Source organism: Oryctolagus cuniculus, chromosome 6 (assembly GCF_051225735.1).
Source record: "Oryctolagus cuniculus isolate XC-2025 breed Fujian yellow rabbit chromosome 6, ASM5122573v1, whole genome shotgun sequence".
Classification (NCBI taxonomy): domain Eukaryota; kingdom Metazoa; phylum Chordata; class Mammalia; order Lagomorpha; family Leporidae; genus Oryctolagus; species Oryctolagus cuniculus.
This window is the reverse complement of record NC_142872.1, coordinates 119,783,167-119,803,645: the sequence shown is the minus strand read 5'-3', so window position 1 is coordinate 119,803,645 and position 20,479 is coordinate 119,783,167. Positions and strand designations below refer to the sequence as shown.

At 39.9% G+C, this 20,479-nt stretch overlaps 1 protein-coding gene across 9 annotated transcripts in view; it reads right to left on the bottom strand.

The window, feature by feature from the left end:
• TMEM67 (transmembrane protein 67) overlaps positions 1 to 20,479 on the bottom strand; it is a 109,370-nt gene that overhangs the window by 81,431 nt on the left and 7,460 nt on the right. For 5 of the 9 annotated variants that reach the window (XR_016235817.1, XR_016235818.1, XR_016235816.1 and 2 more), the window contains 9 exons: positions 16,032 to 16,131; positions 13,473 to 13,542; positions 13,300 to 13,404; positions 9,228 to 9,290; positions 7,231 to 7,385; positions 6,986 to 7,094; positions 6,217 to 6,303; positions 5,823 to 5,888; positions 580 to 736 (listed from right to left, as the gene is read on the bottom strand). Coding sequence is in view for 5 of the 9 variants with exons in the window: in XM_089335528.1 (XP_089191654.1) it covers positions 580 to 736; positions 5,823 to 5,888; positions 6,217 to 6,303; positions 6,986 to 7,094; positions 7,231 to 7,385; positions 9,228 to 9,290; positions 13,300 to 13,404; positions 13,473 to 13,542; positions 16,032 to 16,131 (912 nt within the window). In the remaining 4 variants the exon portion in view is untranslated. Of the gene's footprint in view, positions 1 to 579; positions 737 to 5,822; positions 5,889 to 6,216; positions 6,304 to 6,985; positions 7,095 to 7,230; positions 7,386 to 9,227; positions 9,291 to 13,295; positions 13,405 to 13,472; positions 13,543 to 16,031; positions 16,132 to 20,479 lie in introns of all 9 variants that reach the window. The other 4 variants (XR_011389227.2, XM_070075288.2, XM_070075289.2 and 1 more) reach the window with 2 other exon arrangements.

The window sequence follows — 20,479 nt, the reverse complement described above, 5'->3', positions numbered from 1 at the left end:
TTTTATTATAGAAACAAAACAGGGAATTAAAAAAATCCTCATAGTTCATGATGGGTCTCAAGTAGTTTACTGAACAAATTTAAAAATATAGAGTTAAAATTTTATTTTAGATAAGAGGGCTGCAAAGAGCCACTGCTCTAAGACATTCCTGGCAATGGCAATCTCCACCTCACTTGAATGTCTGTTGACTAGAATTTCCATCAATTTGGAAGGCATTTCTCTGAAAATTATTTTAAAAAACAGGATTTGAAAACATAAGCAACAACAAAAATATTAATTTAGCCAAAAAATTGATCACTAACAGCTGAAACAAAAAGTCCCAATTTGTAGTTCTAAATATTTTTCTTAAGATATCGTCTTAGCTATATTATAATTTCTTAACAATATACCAGACAATCTAATTAGTAAAAAATGTCTAAGAACATATTGTTTTACTTTTTAACATACTGTATAAATTCATATAAGAAAGAATCCATAATCCTTCTTATAGTGATCTATATTAAATTATTATGTTGACTGAGTTATTTACTGATTTTTTTTTCCAGCTAAGAGAACAAGTGGTATATACGCATGTCTCACCTTGGTTCACAAAGATTTTATTGTGTTGAAGATTTAGGTTTAACACAGGCACAGCCCAAATATATTGCTGTTGATTTTCGTCAGTATATTCAAGGTACACATCATAAAATATAGGACTGGGGAAATCATTCAAGATCTTAGAGATAGGGATCTCACACTGAAAAACAAAATTAAAAGTAAATGCATTGCAACTGAAAATTTGAAGCCATGCTTATTATCTTTAAGTTTTTTTTTTTTTTTTTAGTTTTGCAAAATAAAGTCATTAAATTCTCTTGTATATGTGTGTTTTCATGTGTCTTTTCCACATGAATATTATATTGTGGTTCTTTTATAAGGGCCCAAAAATCTAATAGCAGGGGCCAAATCTGTGGCACAGCAGGTTGCAGCACCAGCATCCTATATGGATGCCAGTTTAAGTCCCGGCTGCTCCACTTCCAATCCAGCTCCCTGCTGGTGTGCCTGGGAAAGCAAGTGGAGGATGGCCTTAGTGCTTGGGCCTCTGCACTCACCTGGGAAACCTGGAAGAAGCTCCTGGCTCCTGGTTTTGGCCTGGCTCAGCCCTGGCTGTTGCGGCCATTTGGGGAGTGAACCAGCGGATGGAAGATCTCTCTCTCTCTCTTTCTCTATCTGTCCCTCTCTCCCTCTGTAACCCTGACTTTCACATAGGTAGATAAATCTAAAAACAAACAAACAAAAACTAACAGCAAAAAGCCCCACTGTGTTCTTGACCTATATAACTCAGAGAAGCTATCTATGCTTTCATTTTTTTTATTTTTTAATTCTCATTTTATTTGAAAGGCAGAATAAGAGAGAGAGACAGAGACAGAGAGACAGACAGAGAGGCAGAGATAGCTTCCATCCACTGGTGCATTCCCCAGATGCCTGTAATTTCTGGGGCTGGGCTGAAGCCAGGAGCCAGGAACTTACAACAGGTCTCCCATGTGGGTAGCAGGAACTGAACAACTTGAGTCATCATCTTTGTCTCCCTAGGGTGTGCATTAACAGAAAGCTGGATGGGAAGTGGAGCCAGGATTCTGATATGGGATGCAAGCATTCTAAGCAGTGTTTTAACTGCTGCGACAAATGACTGTCCCTATTTTAACACTAAACGTACATCAGTGAAAAGGTTTAAAAACTACTGATCTATGGGATGAAGTCTCAAGTTTTTTCATGATATGTAATGACGTCTTTGATTTGGCTCCCCTTAACAGAGCCAGGCTTACTTCTCATAGCTCCCTGCTGGTCTGTAGTCATCCGTTCAAATCTACTTGCCTACTCTGTCATGCTTACTCTATGTCTCTCTAATGCTGTACACGTGGTTTCTGCCTGACAGTCTCTTCCTCTTAGGGTTCTGCTGGCAAACTTTGATTCACTGTAAAAGTCCAAGTATCACTCATTCTGTGAAGCTTTTCAATATTTCCCAGGAACTGGTACATATACACATCACAGAACAATAATTATCACATTCCTTGTAATTCTCTATGTAACTATTTTGCCTTCTCATCAGTGAACTACTTAAAAAGTTGTAGCCAAGTTGAATGAAGTATCAGTTTTAAACCTAACAGAACTCTCGAGCTCCACAGTTTACCTGAAGCAAGACTGAGAAAAACCACTTAATCGTCCTGAGTACCATTTCCTCATCTGTGAAGCCTAGGTAATATAAATTTGTCATATTTAATTTAAGTATCAAGTGGGTTAACAATGAAAACATGCTGAGCACACAGCAGCAGGTATTTAACAGGTATTGATTCTTCCAGCCTATTATAAACACAAAATAACATTTCAAGGTAAATATTAATAATATATAAGTCATTTTGACAATAAATTCATATTCATGGTAAAAAATTTAGAAAATATGAAAAAGAAAAAAACTCTAATCTCACCATCCAGAGATGACCACCATTAAAAATGTTTATTTTCTTCCAATCTGTTTTCCATGATGGTATTTTTCATTGTGGTTTTGTTGCTTGATATATGTAAAAACATTTTATCAAACAGCATTCTTTTTTTTTTTTTAGAATTATTTTTATTTATTTGAAAGACAGAATTACAGAGAGAGGTAGAGACAGAGAGAGATGTTTTCCATCCACTGGTTTACTCCCCAGTTGGCCGCAACAGCCAGAGCTGTGCTGATCTGAAGCCAGGAGCCAGAAGCTTCCTCCGGGTCTCCCATGCAGATGCAGGGGCCCAAGGACTTGGGCCATCTTCTACTGCTTTCCCAGGCCACAGCAGAGTTGGATTGGAAGAGGAACAGCTGGGACTCAAACTGGTGCCCATATGGGATGCTGGGGCTTCAGGCCAGGGCTTTAACCTGCTGCGCCACAGCGCCAGCCTTATTCTTAAATGTTCAATGCTGGGGCCAGCACTGCAGCGTAGTAGGTTAAGCCTTCGCCTGCAATGCCGACATCCCATATAGGCGCTGGTTTGAGTTCTGCCTGCTCCATTTCTGATCCAGCTCCCTGCTAACATGCCTGGGAAAGCAATAGAGGATGGCCCAAGTGCTTGGGCCCTTGTACCCATGTGGGAGACCTGGAAGAAGCTCCTGGCTCCTGGCTTCAAATGGGCCCAGTTTGGCTACTGTGGCCATTTGGGAAGTGAACCAGTGGATGGAAGACTTCTCTCTTTCCCTCTCTGTCTATAACTCTGCCTCTCAAATAAATACATAAATCTTTTAAAAAATAAATGTTTAATGGATTATTCTTTTTTAAACTTTTATTTAATAAATATAAATTTCAAAAGTACAACTTTTGGATTATATCGGCTTTTTCCCCCCATAACCTCCTCCCACCTGCAACCCTCCCATCCCTTTCTGAGAGATTCATTTTCAATTATCTTTATATACAGAAGATCAATTTAGTATATACTAAGTAAGGATTTCAATAGTTTGCACCCACACAGAAACACAAAGTATAAAGTACTGTTTGAGTATTAGTTATACTGTTAATTCACATACTACAACACATTAAGGACAGAGATCCTACATGGGGAGTAAGTGTACAGTGACTGCTGTTGTTGATTTAACAATTGACACTATTATTTATGGCGTCAGTAATCACCCGAGGCTCTTGTCATGCGTTGCCTAAGCTATGGAAGCCTCTTTAGTTCGCTAACTCTGCTCTTATTTAGACAAGGTCATAGTCAAAGTGGAAGTTCTCTCCTCCCTTCAGAAAAAGGTACCTCCTTCTTTGATGGCCCATTCTTTCTGCTGGGATCACTCGCAGAGATCTTTCATTTAGATTGGTTGGTTGGTTTGTTTATTTGTTTTTGCCAGTCTTGGCTTTCCATGCCTGAAATACTCTCATGGGCTTTTTAGCCAGATCCGAATGCCTTAAGGGCTGAATCTGAGGCCAGAGTGCTGTTTAGGACATTTGCCATTCTATGAGTTTGCTGTGTATCCCGCTTCCCATGTTGGATCATTCTCTCCTCTTTTTAATTCTATCAGTTATTATTAGCAGACACTAGTCTTGTTTATGTGATCCTTTTGACTCTTAATCCTATCATTATGATCAACTGTGAACTGAAACTGATCATTTGGACTAGTGAGATGGCATTGGTACATGCCACCTTGATGGGATTGAATTGGAATCCCCTGGCACGTTTCTAACTCTACCATTAGGGGTTAAGTCCGACGTGCCGAACTGCACATCTCCTCCCTCTCTTATTCCCACTCTTATATTTAACAGGATTATTCTTTTGTGCATATTTTAATTTCAAAATAGTTACCAAAAGAAGGACCAACAGGGCAGGAAGAGAGGAGAAAAGTCTATATAGAGAGGGCAAAGTATGGAGAGATAAGGAAGCATTTTTATTTGCTAGTGGGAGGTAGGATAACTAATTTTTATTAGATACTAAAAATAAAGCAGTATTTTACTTTATTCCAAATGCTCAGAAGTAGGTATTATGTTTGTTTTTTCTTTTAAATTTATTTGAGAGGCAGAGTTATAGAGAGGCAGAAGCAGAGAGAGAGAGAGAAAGAGAGAAAGAAAGAGAGAGAGAGAGAGAGAGAGGTCTTCTATTTACGTGTTCACTCTCCAAATTGCCACAACAGTGGAAGGTGGGCTGACCCAAAGCCAGGAGCCTGGAGCTTCTAATTCTCCCAAGTGGATGCGGCCCAAGCACTTGGACCATCTTCTACTGCTTTCCCCAAACACTGGCAGACAGCTGATCAGAAACAGAACAGCTGGGGCTGAAATCGATGCCCATACGGGATGCCGGCACTGCAAGTGGTGGCTTTACCTGCTATACCACAGCACCAGCCCTGGGTATTATATTTTAAAACCTGTAAGTCCAGGGACTGGCCCTGTGGCACAGTGAGTTAAGCTACAGCCTGCAATACCAGCAATCAAAAGAACACTGGTTCAAGTCCTGGCTGCTCCACTTCTGATCCAGCTCCCTGCCCATGGTGTCCAGGAAGGCAGAGGAAGATGGTCCAACTACCTGTGCCCTTGCCACCCATGTGGAAGACTAGGATGGAGTTTCAGGTTTCTGGCTTCAGACTGGCCCAGCCCCAGCTGTTGCAAACATTTGGGGAGTAAACCAGCAGATGGAAGATTTCTCTGTTTCTCCCTCCTTTTCTGTAACTCTTTCAAGTAAATAGATAAATCATGAAAACATGTAAAATAAAGCAAATAAAACTAATAAAGGTGGAAGCAAACACACAGTTATTTATGAAAATTTAACATTCATGGGGCCGGCACTGTGGCATAGTGGGTTAATGCCCTGGCCTGAAGTGCAGGCATCCCATATGGGCACCAGTTCTAGTCCTGGCTGCTCCTCTTCCTATCCAGCTCTCGGCTATGGCCTGAGAAAGCAGTAGAAGATGGCCCAAATCCTTGGGCCCTTGCACCCGCATGGGAGACCTGGAAGAAGCTCCTGGCTCCTGGCTTCGGATCAGCATAGCTCTGGCCATTGTGGCCAACTGGGGAGTGAACCATCGGATGAAAGATCTCTCTCTCTCTCTCTCTCTCCTCTCTCTGTGTAATTCTGAGTTTCAAATCAATAAATAAATCTTTAAAAAAAAAAAAAGAAAGAAAATTTAACATTCAAGGAAGTTTGATACTCTCTTCATGCTGATTGCATTAAAATTTTTGTGCTTAGATTGTGAAAGCTGTATTAAAATTATTCACTACTATCAAAATTATCTTTAATTTCAAAAATTCAAATTTTATTACAATTATTGCTGATGTAGGATTTTGATGAAAACAAAGCTAAAATATAGACTGCCTGATAAAATTCAAACTTACATTTTGTTGATAGGTTGTTCCAAAAGAATAGGCGGCATTTAGTCTTGCCTCTGTATCTGGACAAAGCTACAGCAAAATAATACAACTAGTAAATATCTCTCAGACCTTTTCTTTGAACATAGTCAAAAGGTTTCACGCCCCAACAAGGATATATGCTGTATATAAAGCCCATTTAATGTTATCAAAGGTATGAAAAGTTAAGGGATCATCTTTCTTATAAATTAAGGTAATAATTTATAGCAGTTTAAGAATACCAATTTAAAGCACTAGAAAGAAAGCAACTGCAGTATGTAACTGATGCTTTCTTCAAGCAATAATCCAGTCTTCTCCTTTTGTCTTTGCCACAGGCAGAAATAAGGAACATCAGTTATACTTGAACTAGAATCTAGCTCACCTGTAAAACACCTCCTTCTAAAGATTGCCACTGGAGAAAATTTCCTCTTATATCATAGGAAGCAGCAACAAACTTCAGTTTTGTATCCTGATTAAAGGAAAAACAAGAATTAAATGTCAAATATTCTGAAAACAATAAGGCGATAAATGAATGTTCATTGTTGACTGAGCCTGTCTCATTTTTGACTGATCTCTTTTGCTAAAAAATTCACTCACTGCTAGTTTGAGTTTAAATTATTCTAATCAATTATATGATTAAATGTAGATACATAAGAGAATTGAACTGGTTTTTTGCATGCAAATGATATCGTAGAAACTGAAAGGGAGCACTAGTGATAGATAATTGTTTAAAATTGTTAAATGGAGGTGTGGGCAGGAGAATACTTTCATTCTTTCCTCTGGAAGGCCACAAGGTAGAGGTGGAAATTTGGACCTGTGAGTGCTGGGAAATGACACAGAGCCCCAATCCATCTTGGAGGCACTTCTTCAAAATGTGGAAGTGCAGAAGGGCAGAGATTGTTTTGCACTTGATGAGGAAAACTGTTTTTCCTAATCCCACAAGTACCACTTATTGCAATTATTTCATCCTGAGGTATCCATGTACTTAGGACCGCTGAACTCTAGTTCCTATGTGTAGCTGAAATCTTTATCTAGTTTAGTAACTAAATTTTTAAGAATAACCTACCAACAACTGTGACTAATAACATCATTACCTTTTAAAATTGTAAATCAAAATGTAGTTAATTCTCTAAAGATATAATAAGTTGTACCTGGTTTTGTCCTTTAAAACTGAAATTTGTAGGAAGTGGTGTAGTAGTGAGTACTTGAGGTGCTAATCCTAGCTGATCTCCATAAAACAGCCATGGAAGGTTCTGTCTCCTATAAATAATTACAATTGTTTTAATAACTTTGAAGAGTCATTTATTAGCATTTTTGAAAATAATGCACTGAGTTGGGTCAATATGGCATTTTATCAATCAAAATGACATTTCATCAGTAAAAATCATTTCCTTACCAAAATGAAATAGAATGAACAGTGCCGAGTGCTGCAGTATTTTCAAAAACAAACTGAAACAGTCGACATGCATCAAATGTAGCAGAGTCGTAAGAATTCATGTTCATTACACACATATTTCCAAGAGTTTGGCAAGATGTTAGATTGGCATACACCTATTAAACAATAGCAAAGAAATGTAATATGACCTTAACAGACTAAGCAAATTTGAAATAAAAAAATTATGCATCATTTGAATATGATTCATTCTAATTCTTTTAAATTAAAATTCTTTTGTTCTTTAATATCTTTCCTCTAGCTTTAACAGAAAAGAAACTTTCCATATGGGAAAACAAATAATATGTACGTCATAATTATAAAATTTAGGCTAAAATACAAAGACAAACTACTGAAAGAACTAAGTAAAAAACTTATAGCATGATATTTTTAAAAATTACTAAACAAAATATTAACATTTGAAAGAACAATGCTTATATATTAGATCTTATACATCTAACCCATTTTAAGTAATTTGTCTCCAAGGACAGGGAGAGGAAGCGACAAGATAGGAAAGAGAGAAAGAAAGAGAGCCAGTGAGTACACATGCTATCTTCCAGCTGTGGTTCACTCCCTATATGGTCACAATACCAGTGCTGAGCCAGAAACTCTATAGTGGTCTCCCATATGGTTGGCAGGGATGCAAGTACTTGAGCTATCCTCAGCTGCCTTCCCAGCTGTATTAGCAGGGGCTAGATCAGAAGGGGAGCAACTAGGACATGAACTAGCGCTTCAGTTTGAGATGTTAGCATCACAAGTGGTGGCTTAGCCCATTGTACTACAAGGCCAGCCTCCCATTTCTATTTCTAGGGTAGCAGTCTTGTCTGCACACCTAGTATCTATCACTTGGATTACTGTACTATTCCCCTAAACAATTTTCCTTTATTCTGTCCTTGCTCCAACAAACTCTGTACTCTAGGCTATGGTGATCCTTTCAAAACCCAAAATAAGATCATGTCTTTGCACAGAATTCTTCTATTTCCCTTTGAGCAAACCCCAGGTCCTTGCAACAATCACTTCCTTTTTTTTTTTTTTTTTTTACAGGCAGAGTGGACAGTGAGAGAGAGAGACAGAGAGCAAGGTCTTCCTTTTGCCTTTGGTTCACCCTCCAGTGGCCGCCACGGCTGGCGAGCTGTGGCCGGCGCACCGTGCTGATCCAAAGGCAGGAGCCAGGTGCTTCTCCTGGTCTCCCATGGGGTGCAGGGCCCAAGCACTTGGGCCATCCTCCACTGGATTCCTGGGCCATAGCAGAGAGCTGGCCTGGAAGAGGGGCAACTGGAACAGAATCCGGCACCCCGACCTGGACTAGAACCCGGTGTGCTGGTGCCGCTAGGCGGAGGATTAGCCTGTTGAGCTGCGGCGCCGGCTTAACAATCACTTCCTACATTCTGATCTCATTTCCCTTCCACTTTCCCTGCCTACTCTGCTTCTTTAGTGAAGTGCTTTGGGGTCTCTAATCTTGCTGTGCTCTCTGTTTAGAATACTCTTCCCCTACATATGCACATGGTTCACTCCCACTTCTTTGCTCAAATATCCCCCTTTGAGAAGTGCCTGTCCTGACCATCCTTCACGACATAGTACCCCCTACTCTCTATATTACTTACCCTGAATTATTACCTTCATAGCACTTAGTATAACCTGACATTCACAAAGACTAAAACTTCAAAAGCGATTTTTTTCTTTTTCTGAAATATTTAACCTTGTCTGAGAACAGGCCCTGATCCACAGGAGGTCATCAATAAACATTTATTAAATGACAAACAGCTTCCCCTCCCAATCAATCCCAGTAGAATAAGCCTGTATAAATTCAATTTAATATACGGAATGATATTTTCTTTATGTAATCTCTTTCAATCCACTAGAAAAGATTTGTTCTTGCAGACTATGGCCATGAAGACATATCTATTCAGAAGACAAACTTAATTCTTCAAAATAAAATATTTAAAAAAAATTTAACTTACACAACATGCAGCTGCTGATGATTGCAAGTACTTTGCAAACCATTCTGAAGTTAAAGAAATGCCCTATAAACAAAGAGATGAATTTTAAGTTCAAATGAAGATTCCTAAACACCACACCATTATATATAAATATATATGTTGTTGAATGGGAAATGACTAATGTCACTTTCTCAAAGTTAGTGGAAAAATAGATTCTAATGAGAATATAAAAATTACTTGTATCTAATATCATTTATTGCAAATACACTGTATTAAAAATAATGACATGTAGGCAAAAATTAGAATGTATCCATTATCCAAAAAACCTATGCTCATTTCACTAATACAAGAAATGCAGTGGCAAAAAAAAAAAAAAAAAAAAGAAAAGTAGTAGATTTTGACAGTGTACTGAGATGTTAGCATTTGCTGATTTAGAATATTATGAATATGGCATTAAATTGACAATAAACAGAAATTTGAAGAATGATTTGAAATCTCCAAAGCAGTGCATAGAATCTCTTGTGGAATTTTCTAAACATAGAAAATAACTGGCTTCATTCCAAGTGAAAGTAACTCAGAATCTCTAGATGAGATCAAAGCATACATGAGTTTTGAAAGCTATATATACAAACCTCTCCTAAGAACCACTGTTTTAAAGCTTATCTATATGTCTTGTTAAAAAAACGAGACACTGAGAAGCATCATTCAGACTAAGCTGACTGTACAAAGACAGAGTAGACATTACCATATTACCAAACTACATGGTACATGGCACCACGGCTAACAAAGAAATCTAAAGCAAAATGATGAGGTACTATTTTCATCTCTTCAATGAGCAAAACCTCTCATTTGTAAGAAAAAATATACACATAGAAAAAGGTTGAAGGGGGCATGCACTGTGGCACAGTGGGGAAGTTGCTGCCTGGGATACCCCATCTCATATGAGGGCCAGTTTGAGCCCTGGCTACTCTACTGCGCTTATGACTCACCTTCCTGCTAACATGCCTGGGAGACCAGGATGGAGTTCCTGGCTCCTGGCTTCTGCCTGGTCTAGACCTGGTTGTTGCAGGCATGTGGGGACTGAACCAGAGGACGGAAGATATCTATCTATCTATCTCTCTCTCTCTCCCTCTCTCTCTGTTTCTGTCTCTCTCTCTCTTTCCGTCTCTCTCTGTCTCTCTTTCAAATAAATAAAAATAAATCTTAGAGAAAGATTGAAGGACACACACACACACACACAACTGGTAAAGCGAAAACTGGGAAGCAGAGACAACAGTACCAGCAAATGCATGTAAAATGGAGCCACATACAGTGCCAGTGATAGCACAGGAGCTGCATGATCCTTTCACAAAGTAATACCCACATACTCTAACCCAGGACTTTAGAAACATTTAGGAAATTTATCTTAATGCAATAATTCCTACATATAGTAAAATACATTCTTATGCACAAGATCGTTGGCAACCATGTTATTAACAATTAAAAACTTAAATATTCACAGGAAGTACAATTATATAAATTTCAGTGCATAAACTAGATTAACACATAACTATTAAAATTATCAGAGCAGGGGCCTGGGCTGTGGCATGGAGGGTAAAGCCCCCACCTGCAGTGCAGGCATCCCGTATGGGCACCGGTTTGAGACCTAGCTGCTCCACTTCCGATCTAGCTCTCTGCTATGGCCTGGGAAAGCAGTAAAAGATGGCCCAAGTCCTTGGGCCCCTGCACCCATGTGGGAGACCTGGAAGAAGCTCCTGGTTCCTGGCTTTGGATCAGTGCAGCTCCAGCTGTTGCGACTATCTGGGGAGTGAACCAGTGGATGGAAGACCTCTCTCTCTCTCTGCCTCTGTCTCTCTGTAACTCTGCCTTTCAGATAAATAAATAAATCTTAAACAACAACAAAAAATTATCAGGGCTGGCTCTGTGGCGCAGCATGTTAAAACCACTGCCTGCTGGCAAAAACAAAAAAAACAAAAAAAAACAAAAAAAAAACAACCAAACAAGCCCACAGCACCAGCGTCTCTTATGGGCGCCGGTTCAAGTCCTGGCTGCTCCATTTCCAATCCAGCTCCCTGCTAATGCGCCTGGGCAAGCAGTGGAGGATGGCCCAAGTCCTTGGGCCCCTGCACTGACATGGGAGACCCAGAAGCAGCTCCTGGTTCCTGATAAGCTCAGCTCTGGCCATTGTGGCCATTTAAGGAGTGAACCAGCAGATGGAAGACGTCTTTCACACTCTGTCTCTATCTCTCTCTGTAATCTTTTAAAAAATTATCAATTATACAAGGTAAGCCTCAAATATGGTATTAAAAAAACATGGAAGTGCCTAAAGCCTATGGAGCTATGTCATAACAACACAGGAGCGATCTTACAGGGAAGTTTAAATTTGGTACATGTTAGCTTTGAAAAGAATACCAGTAACTGTTTATAACACATGAAAGATTCCATGAGATCACAGTAAATCCTAAAAAGAAAAAGCACAGAAAGAAGGTTTACCAGTCAATGTAGAGGAAATAACAGAATTATGGAATCATTAGAAATGACACATTTAATAATTAAGGCAAAGTTCATCAATGGTTATTTACATAGTCTCCAATTCTCCAATTACACAGTCTCAGACTAATTCATTAATTTACTTAATCTGCCACAGAGTGGCAGATACAACTGTGACCAAGTACCACCAATAACTGGACAACAGTGAGATATATTTGTGTAAGATTCTTGTAAAAGGATGTTTCACTGAGTCTCATCATGCGAAGACAGTCAGAAAAATCCAGAAAAGAAACAAACCAAACCCACAAAAGCAAAATGGAACAGGTATGACCTTTACATTACGGGAGAAGAGACTTAAAAGGACTAACTGCAATGTAGGATCCTTGATTGGATCTTGAATTCCTTCCCCTCCAAATAGGGGAAGTGGAATAAAGGATACTATTGAAACGATTGGGGATATTTAGATATGAACATATAACAGACCATTCTATTATACTAATTTTAACTTCTTGGCTGTGATGTTAGGTAAATGTCTTGCTCTTAAGTATACACTAAAGTATGTGAAATGAAATGTCATGTCTGTAACTTGTTTTGAAATAGCTCAGGAGGAAAAACATCTATGTGTGTGTATGTATTTAAAAAGATAAAGCAAATGTGGCAAAACAAAAATTGAATAACCTAAGTAAAAGACACATGTATAGTCACTGTCTTGTTCTTTGAACTTTTCTGCAATTTCAAAATTTTTCAAAATAAAAGTTGTGAAAAACAATAAGCCAAGATGCTAGTTCACTATGATCATCTTTTAGGAAAGGGAATGGAAAAACACTAACTTATAGAACAGATTTAAGAATAAAAGGTTGGGATTGAAAACAAGAGAGTGTATGGGGCCGGCGCTGTGGCATAGTGAGTAAAGCCGCAGCCTGCAGTGTCGGCATCACATATGGGTACTGGTTCAAGTCCTGGCTGTTCCACTTCCGATCTTGCTCTCTGCTGTGGCCTGGGAAAGCAGTAGAGGATGGCCCAAGTTCTTGGGCCCCTGCACCTGTGTGGGAGACCCGGAAGAAGCTCCTGGCTTTGAATCAGCACAGCTCTGGCTGTTGCGGTCACTTAGGGGGTGAATCAGTGGATGGAAGACCTCTCTCTCTCTCTCTCTGTAACTCTTTCAAATAAATAAATAAAAAGACTTATTTATTTGAGAGGCAGAATGATAGAAAAAGAGGGAGAGACAGAGACAGAGAGATCTTCCATTGGCTATTCACTCCCAAAATGCCTGCAACAGCCAGTACTGGATCAGGCCAAAGTCATGAGCCAGTAATTTTGCCCTAGTCTCCTACATTGACTGGTAGGGGCCCAAGTACTTGGGCCATCTTCCACTGCCTTCCCAGGCATATTAGCAGGGAACTGGATCAGAATCAGCACTCTGATAAGCAGTGCTGGTTGCAAGCAGTTGCTTAACCCATTGCATCACAACGCCAGCCCCAGTAATTTCTATTTTACAGTGAGTTACACATAAATGTTTCTCATTTTAGTTCAAAATTAATTACCAGAGGAAGAAACACAGAAAGTTCTTTAATAATGAAAAAAAAAATCAAAACATACTCACGAGCTCTGCATAACGCGCAGTTGAAATCATACGTGGAGGAAAATTCCTTGTGTTGCTGAAACACAATCCCCCTGTCTTCACAAATAGACAGGGGAGAAAAAAAATCTAGTTTATGGACATGAATATGCAATTGAATTAAAAAATATAAACTTGATTGATTAGATTAGCCTTACTAAAATGTTAGGTTCTGAACATGCACAGGACCGGCTGGTATTAATGAATGTTGGTTCACATCGAACACACCTGTTCAATATAACAGAAATAATTTTTAAAATGTTAAAGGATTATACTTTACTGATTTAATTAAGCACAGCGCATAGCAAGCTGTACTAATTTAATTAAGAACTTGTTTTCCTAACTGTTGTATTAGAATAGATTCATTCATTTAAACAATTACTTAAATAAAATTAAAATATAATGCTCATCTGAATATATTTATATCACTCTTGGAAATGTAAGACAAAGTAATCAAGATAATCAACCACTGATGACTATTTTTGAGTTACACAGAATATAGAGAATAAATAATACTGAATATATAAGTCACTCAAAAAAGAGGCCAAAATTCATAAATATGAAACTAAGTCAATATTTACAAGTAGTTATATCAAATATGCTTTATTTTATCTGTCACAAAACAAAAAAGTAGCACAGGCTGAAAAATATTATCTTCTCATCAAACATATAGCTAGTATTTTGTTTTTTGAAAGACATAGTTATTTATTTGAAAGGCAGTATTAGAGAGAGAGAGAGAGAGAGAGAGAGAGAGAAAGAGAGATAGAGACAGAGACAGAGAGGTCTTCCATCCATGGGTTCACTCCCCAAATGGCCGCAATGGCCAGGGCTAGGCCAGGCCAAAGCCAGGAGCTAAGAGCTTCTTCCAGGTCTCCCACATGGGTGCAGAGGCCCAGGCACTTGGGCCATCCTTTGCTGCATTCCCAGGAGCATTAGCAGGAAGCTGGATGGGGAGTGAACAGGTGGGACTCATACTGGGCACCTATATGGGATGTCAGCACCGTAGGCGGCAGCTTAACCTGCCACACCACAACCACAGCCCCTTAGCTGATATTTTAAAAATAAAGTAGAGGTATCATCTTTATTTTATGAAAATACTTCATTTTTTGCATTAATGAATGAGATAGAGGGAAGGAAGGTATTGGATTAGCAGAGACACTGATGAGTATATATGGGTATTCATTACTTGCAAGAGAGAACATGTAGGAAATGGGCCTGGGCACAGCATAAAACTCAGACTAGGCTTGGAGAAGTATTAGAGGGGTAAGCTTGGGGATGAGCCCAGTAGTCAATATCTGGATTTTGCAACTCAGGTCAACCTAAGATGACCCAACAGTAACTATCCCCAGAATTAGCTTCTCAACTACTTTTTGTATTAAACTTGGAAACTTAGAACTGTGCTTAGAAGAAATTTATCACATAGGCTTCTAAAAAAATTGAAACTAAAATAGGTATAATGTGTTTACATTAGAGGGAGTGTGTAGGTAGAAGTATGTGTGTGGAGTGCACAAAAACATACATAAAGGAGGAACAGGAAGTCATAAAATATAGTGTTATAAATCACTATATCTGGGGCTGGCGCTGTGGTGTAGTAGGTAAAGCTGCCCCCTATGGTGCCAGCATCCCATATGGGCGCTGGTTCGAGATCCGGCTGTTCCTCTTCCAATCCAGCTCCCCTCCGTGGCCTGGGAGAGCAGCAGAGGATGGCCTAAGTCCCCTGTACCCATGTGGGAGACCCGAGGACTCCTGGCTCCTGGCTTGGGTTTGACACAGCTCCCGCCGTTGCGGCCAGCTGGGGAGTGAACCAGCGGATGGAGGATGTCTCTCTCTGTCTCTGCCTCTCCTTCTCTCTCCGTGTAACTCTGACTTTCAAATAAATAAATAAATCTATTAAAAAAATAAATCACTGTATCTGTATTATAATTAGTAAACAGTTACTAACATGTTTTCTGGTATAACATTAAAATACATACTTTAGCACAGTACTTGGCACATAATTATGTACAAATTACATAGCAACAAAACATAGCTACATTTTATGGAGCCATTAATACATAGCACTACGCTAAGAAATTTGCATGTGATTTCTGAGCCATCACAGCCTGTAAATAGGTGGTATATTCTAAAGACATGGGACTGTGACTTATTGAACTATCCAAAGGTAAACAACCAATAGACTGAGCCAAGATTTGATCTGTATTCTGTCTCATGCTCCAGGCCTCGCTTCTTCACCTGTCAATGTCTACTTTTTTTGTTGTTGTTGTTTTTGACAGACAGAGTGGATAGTTAGAGAGAGAGACAGAGAGAAAGGTCTTCCTTTTTGCCATTGGTTCACCTTCCAATGGCCGCCACGGCTGGCGCGCTACGACCTCTGAAGGCAGGAGCCAGGTGCTTCTTCTGGTCTCCCATGGGGTGCATGGCCCAAGCACTTGGACCATCCTCCACTGCCTTCCCGGGCCACAGCAGAGAGCTGGCCTGGAAGAGGGGCAACCGGGACAGAATTCGGTGCCCCGACCGGGACTAGAACCCGGTGTGCCGGCGCCGCTAGGCGGAGGATTAGCCTATTGAGCCGCGGCGCCGGCCCAATGTCTACTTCTAACCTCTGTCAGGTTACTGTGAGCAACAAGTAATGTGAGAGGAAAATACTTTCTAAAATTACAAATTATAAGTAAATATATGATAATATTAACAAAGCCAACTCCCAGTGTACTACTTACCTGTTTCCTAAAGCATTTGCAACCGTAAAGGAGTCTTCCTTTTCATCACAGCGCTCACAAGTTGCTTGAGACAACAAGGTCCCATTAGCATCTCTTTCCACTAAACAATTTAGAAGCAAAGTTAAGACATAATGAACATACAAGTTTCTATATACTAAGAAAATACTTAATAAAATCCACTTGTAATTATTATTCCAAAAATTCTCAAAACACTTTCTTTGCACAAAGGTATGTCACACATCTTCATAATAAAGTATGGAAGAGGGGCCAGCACTGTGGTGTTAGTGGATAAAGCCATGGCCTGCAGTGCCAGCATCCCATATGGGCGCTGGTTCGAGTCCCGGCTGCTTCACTTTTTTTTTTTTTGGACAGGCAGAGTAGACAGTGAGAGAGAGAGAGACAGAGAGGAAGGTCTTCCTTTTTCCATTGGTTCACCCTGCAATGGCCGCTGCGCTACGGCCAGCGCGCCACGTTGATCCGAAGCCAGGAGCCAGGTGCTTCTGGTCTCCCATGCAGGTACAGGGCCCAAGGACTTTGGGCCATCCTCCACTGCACTCCTGGGCCATAGCAGAGAGCTGGACAGGAAGAGGAGCGACTGGGACAGAATCCAGCGCTCCAACCGACAGGGACTAGAACCCGGTGTGCTGGCGCTGCAGGCAGAGGATTAACCTATTGAGCCGCGGCGCCGGCCTGCTTCACTTTTGATCCAGCTCTCTGCTATGGCCTGGAAAAGCAGTAGAAGATGGCCCTAGTGCTTGGGCCCCTGCACCCGTGTGGGAGACCTGGAAGAAACTCCTGGCTCCTAGCTTTGGATCAGCCCAATTCCAGTCATTATGGCCATTTGGGGAATGTACTAGTGGATGGAAGATCTCTCTCTCTGACTCTTCCTCTTTGTCACTCTGTTTTTCAAATAAATAAGTAAATCTTTAAAAAAAGTATGGAAGAGCAAAGCCTTTAGATACAAAAAGTGAAACTGTATTATTGTAGGGTATGAGAATTTAAAACTTTAATAGATACTACCAAAAATCCTCCAAGTTATAGAAGCACAGTGTGACAGGACTATATAGGTAGGGAATAAAATCTTTGAGGAAAAAATATTACTGATTTATTGTTATGGTGACTTGAAACTACTTTCTATATTTTTTAGGGTAAATAGGAAAGGCTTTGCTCTTGAATATATTCTCTGAAGCATGATTTGTTAGAAAACAACCTAAATACATATCTAAAACAGCAAAATAGTGGTACATGCATAATGTGAAATACTGTAAACAGACTGAAAAGAATTTACTGCAAGAGGTAAATCTAAAGGATTATGTTGTTAACTGAAGAAAGTATGCTACAGAGCAATACTGGGGGTACGAAACATTTATGTAAAAATACCACTTATATTTCCTGTGACTATAATGTAGATCTTTATGATAAAAGAGGAAGAAAATGGGGGTTGGCGTTGTGGAACAGCAGCATAAGTCACCACCCACAGCGCCAGCCTCCCATGTAAGTGCCAGTTCAAGTCCCAGCTGCTCCACTTCTGATTCAGCTCCCTAACTGATGTGCCTGGGAAAGCAACAGAGGATAATCCAAGTGCTTGGGCTTCTGCCACCCACGTGGGAGATCAGGAAGAAGTTCCTGGCTTCTAGCATCAGCCTGGCACAGTACCGGCCATTGTGGCCATTTGGGGAGTGTATTACGGATAGAAGATCTCTCTCTCTGTCCCTATCTCTATCTGTAACTCTGACTTTCAAATAAGTAAGATTCTTTTTTTAAAGAAGAAGATTCTGGAAGGACACACACATACACACTCCAAAATGATAAGGATTACTTTGGGGCTGAGAAGAATTAGTATTGGAAAAAACAGAGAGGACTTTAGTCTTATCCATGACTAAGTTTTTGGATGGTGACAAAAAAATAACTAACAAAAATAAAGGGGAAACACTCTCTCCTCCTACAGTTGTCCCTACTTCAATAAATGGTAACTGCATTTAACCATGTATTTACCTAAGTCTCAGTCCTCAGTGTCTTCTCTTCTCATGTTTCACATTAAAACAAATAAACAAATCTGCAAATCCTTTCAAGTGTCTCTTCAAAATATATTCAGAAATGGAATTATTTTCTCTACCTCTACAATAAATCATTGGCACAAATACCACCAGCTATTACTTGGGCTTTCCTAACAGCTTCCTTCGTAGAGTGCTGTTTTCATGCTCAATGCAAAAGACAGAGTAAGCCTTTTACTGTTTAATTCTTTTTTATTTACTTGAAAATAGAACAAGTGATTACCTACCTATCTATCTAATTATCTATCCTATCTATCTTCCATCTGCTGCTTCATTCCTCAAATGCCCACAATAAGCAGGGTTAAGCCAGGCCAAAGCCAGGAACCTGGAACTCCATCTGGGTGTCCACATGGGTAGCAGAAGCACAGGTACTTGGGCCATCACCTCAGGATGCATTAGCAGGAAGCTGGATAGGAAGCAGAGGAGCTGAGACTCAAACCTGGCACTCTGATAAGGGATATAGGAGTCCCAAGCAGCAGCTTAACCCACTGTGCCACAACGCCCAATCCTAGGGTAAACTGCACAATCTGGTAAACCGTTTAAAACCTGAGTATGATCATGTCATGCTTCTTCTTACCCTCTACCATGTATTAAGCATCTTAATTGGATAAAGTCTACACTCTCCTCTCTCCTAGTACCACCAGCCCCCAACTTTGAATTAAACGCCTACATGAGTTCCAGAGCCAAATCCTCTCTGAACCATAGCATACTTGTTTTCTTTAACAGAATTTCTTGGCTTTTCATATATTATTCCTGACAAACTTTAGGGCCTGGTCAAATTTATTAGGGCTTGTTTAAATGTATAGAGTAGTGGGAGAGGTAACATCTTTTTATTTAATCTTCCAATCCAAAAATGAAAAATCTATTTTCATTTATTAAAGCTTGCTTTTGTGCTTTTCAGAAGCGTTCAAAAATTTCTTAAGGTATCAATCTTGCAGATTTCTTCTGAAGTTTATGCCTAAGTATTTTTTCTTTTTTTTTGGTTGGAAAATGAGATGCTTTCTCCCAATACATTTTCTTTTTTTTAAAGATTTATTTTGGACCAGTGCTGTGGCATAGTGGGTTAAGCTGCTGCCTGTAGCACCAGCATCCCATATGGGTGCCGGTTTGAGTCCCAGCTTCTCCATTCCCAATCCAGCTTCCAGCTCCCTGTTAAAGAACCTGGGAAAGCAGTAGGAGATGGCCCCAGGGCTTGGGCCCTTCCATCCACGTGGGAAACCTAGAAGAAGCTCCTGGTTTCTGCCTTCAGCCTGGGTCAGCCCCAGCTGTTGCAGTCATTTGGGGAGTGAACCAGTGGACGGAAGACCTCTCTCTGTGTCTCTTCCTTTCTCTCTGTAACTCTTTCAAATAAATAAAATAAATTTTTAAAAAATTATTTATTTATTTGAAAATCAGAGTTATAGAGAGGAGGAGAGCCAGAAGGAGAGACAGAGAAAGAGATCTTTCATCCGTTGGTTTACTTCCCAAAAGGTTGCAACAGCTGGGACTGGGCCAGGCTGAACCAAGAACTAGGAACTCCATCTGAATCTGCCACATGGGTGGCAGGGGCCCAAGTACCTGGGCCATTTTCCACTGCTTTCCCAGGTAAGTTAGCAGGGAGCTGGACAGGAAGTAGAACAGCTAGGACTAGAACTGGTACCATATGGAATGCGGGCACTGCAGGTAGAGTCTTAACCTGCTGAGCCCCAATGGCTAGCCTGCTTATCACATTTTCTAAAGGACTGTTAGTTTTATATAGAAAGATTACTACTCTTTGCATATTAATTTTATATCTGGGATCTTTAAAACCATAATGATGTTTGGTGACTCCCTTGGGTTTTCTATAAAATAAAATAAAATCATCTGCAAATAATGATTTTTCATTTTTTCCTTTCTGATGAGTTTTTTTCTGTCTTACTTAAGTACATAGTTTACAATTTTTGCCAGGTCCTGTCATTCATAGGAATGCTTATAATTTCCCCAACATGATTAAGTAGTTGAGGCATATATTTTATCTTATAAAGAAGTAGCCATCCAATCCTACTTCATAAAGATTTTTTTTTCAAGATTGATTTATCTGAAAGGCAGAGTTACAGAGAGGCAGAGGCAGAGAGAAAGGTCTTCCATCCACTGGTTCACTCCCCAAATGGCTGCAATGGCTAGAGCTGGGATGATCCAATGCCAAGAACCAGGAGTTTTTTCCCAGTCTCCCATGTGGGTGCAGAGGCCCAAGGACTTGGGCAATCTTCTAGGGAGCTGGATCAGAAAGTCACAAACTGCCACCCATATGGGATGCTGGCATTGCAGGCAGCAGCTTTACCTGCTACACCACAACACTGGCCCCTATAAAGATTTTTTTAAAAAGCCTGTTAACATCTTAACTGACATTAAATTTTGTACAAAAATAATTTCTCA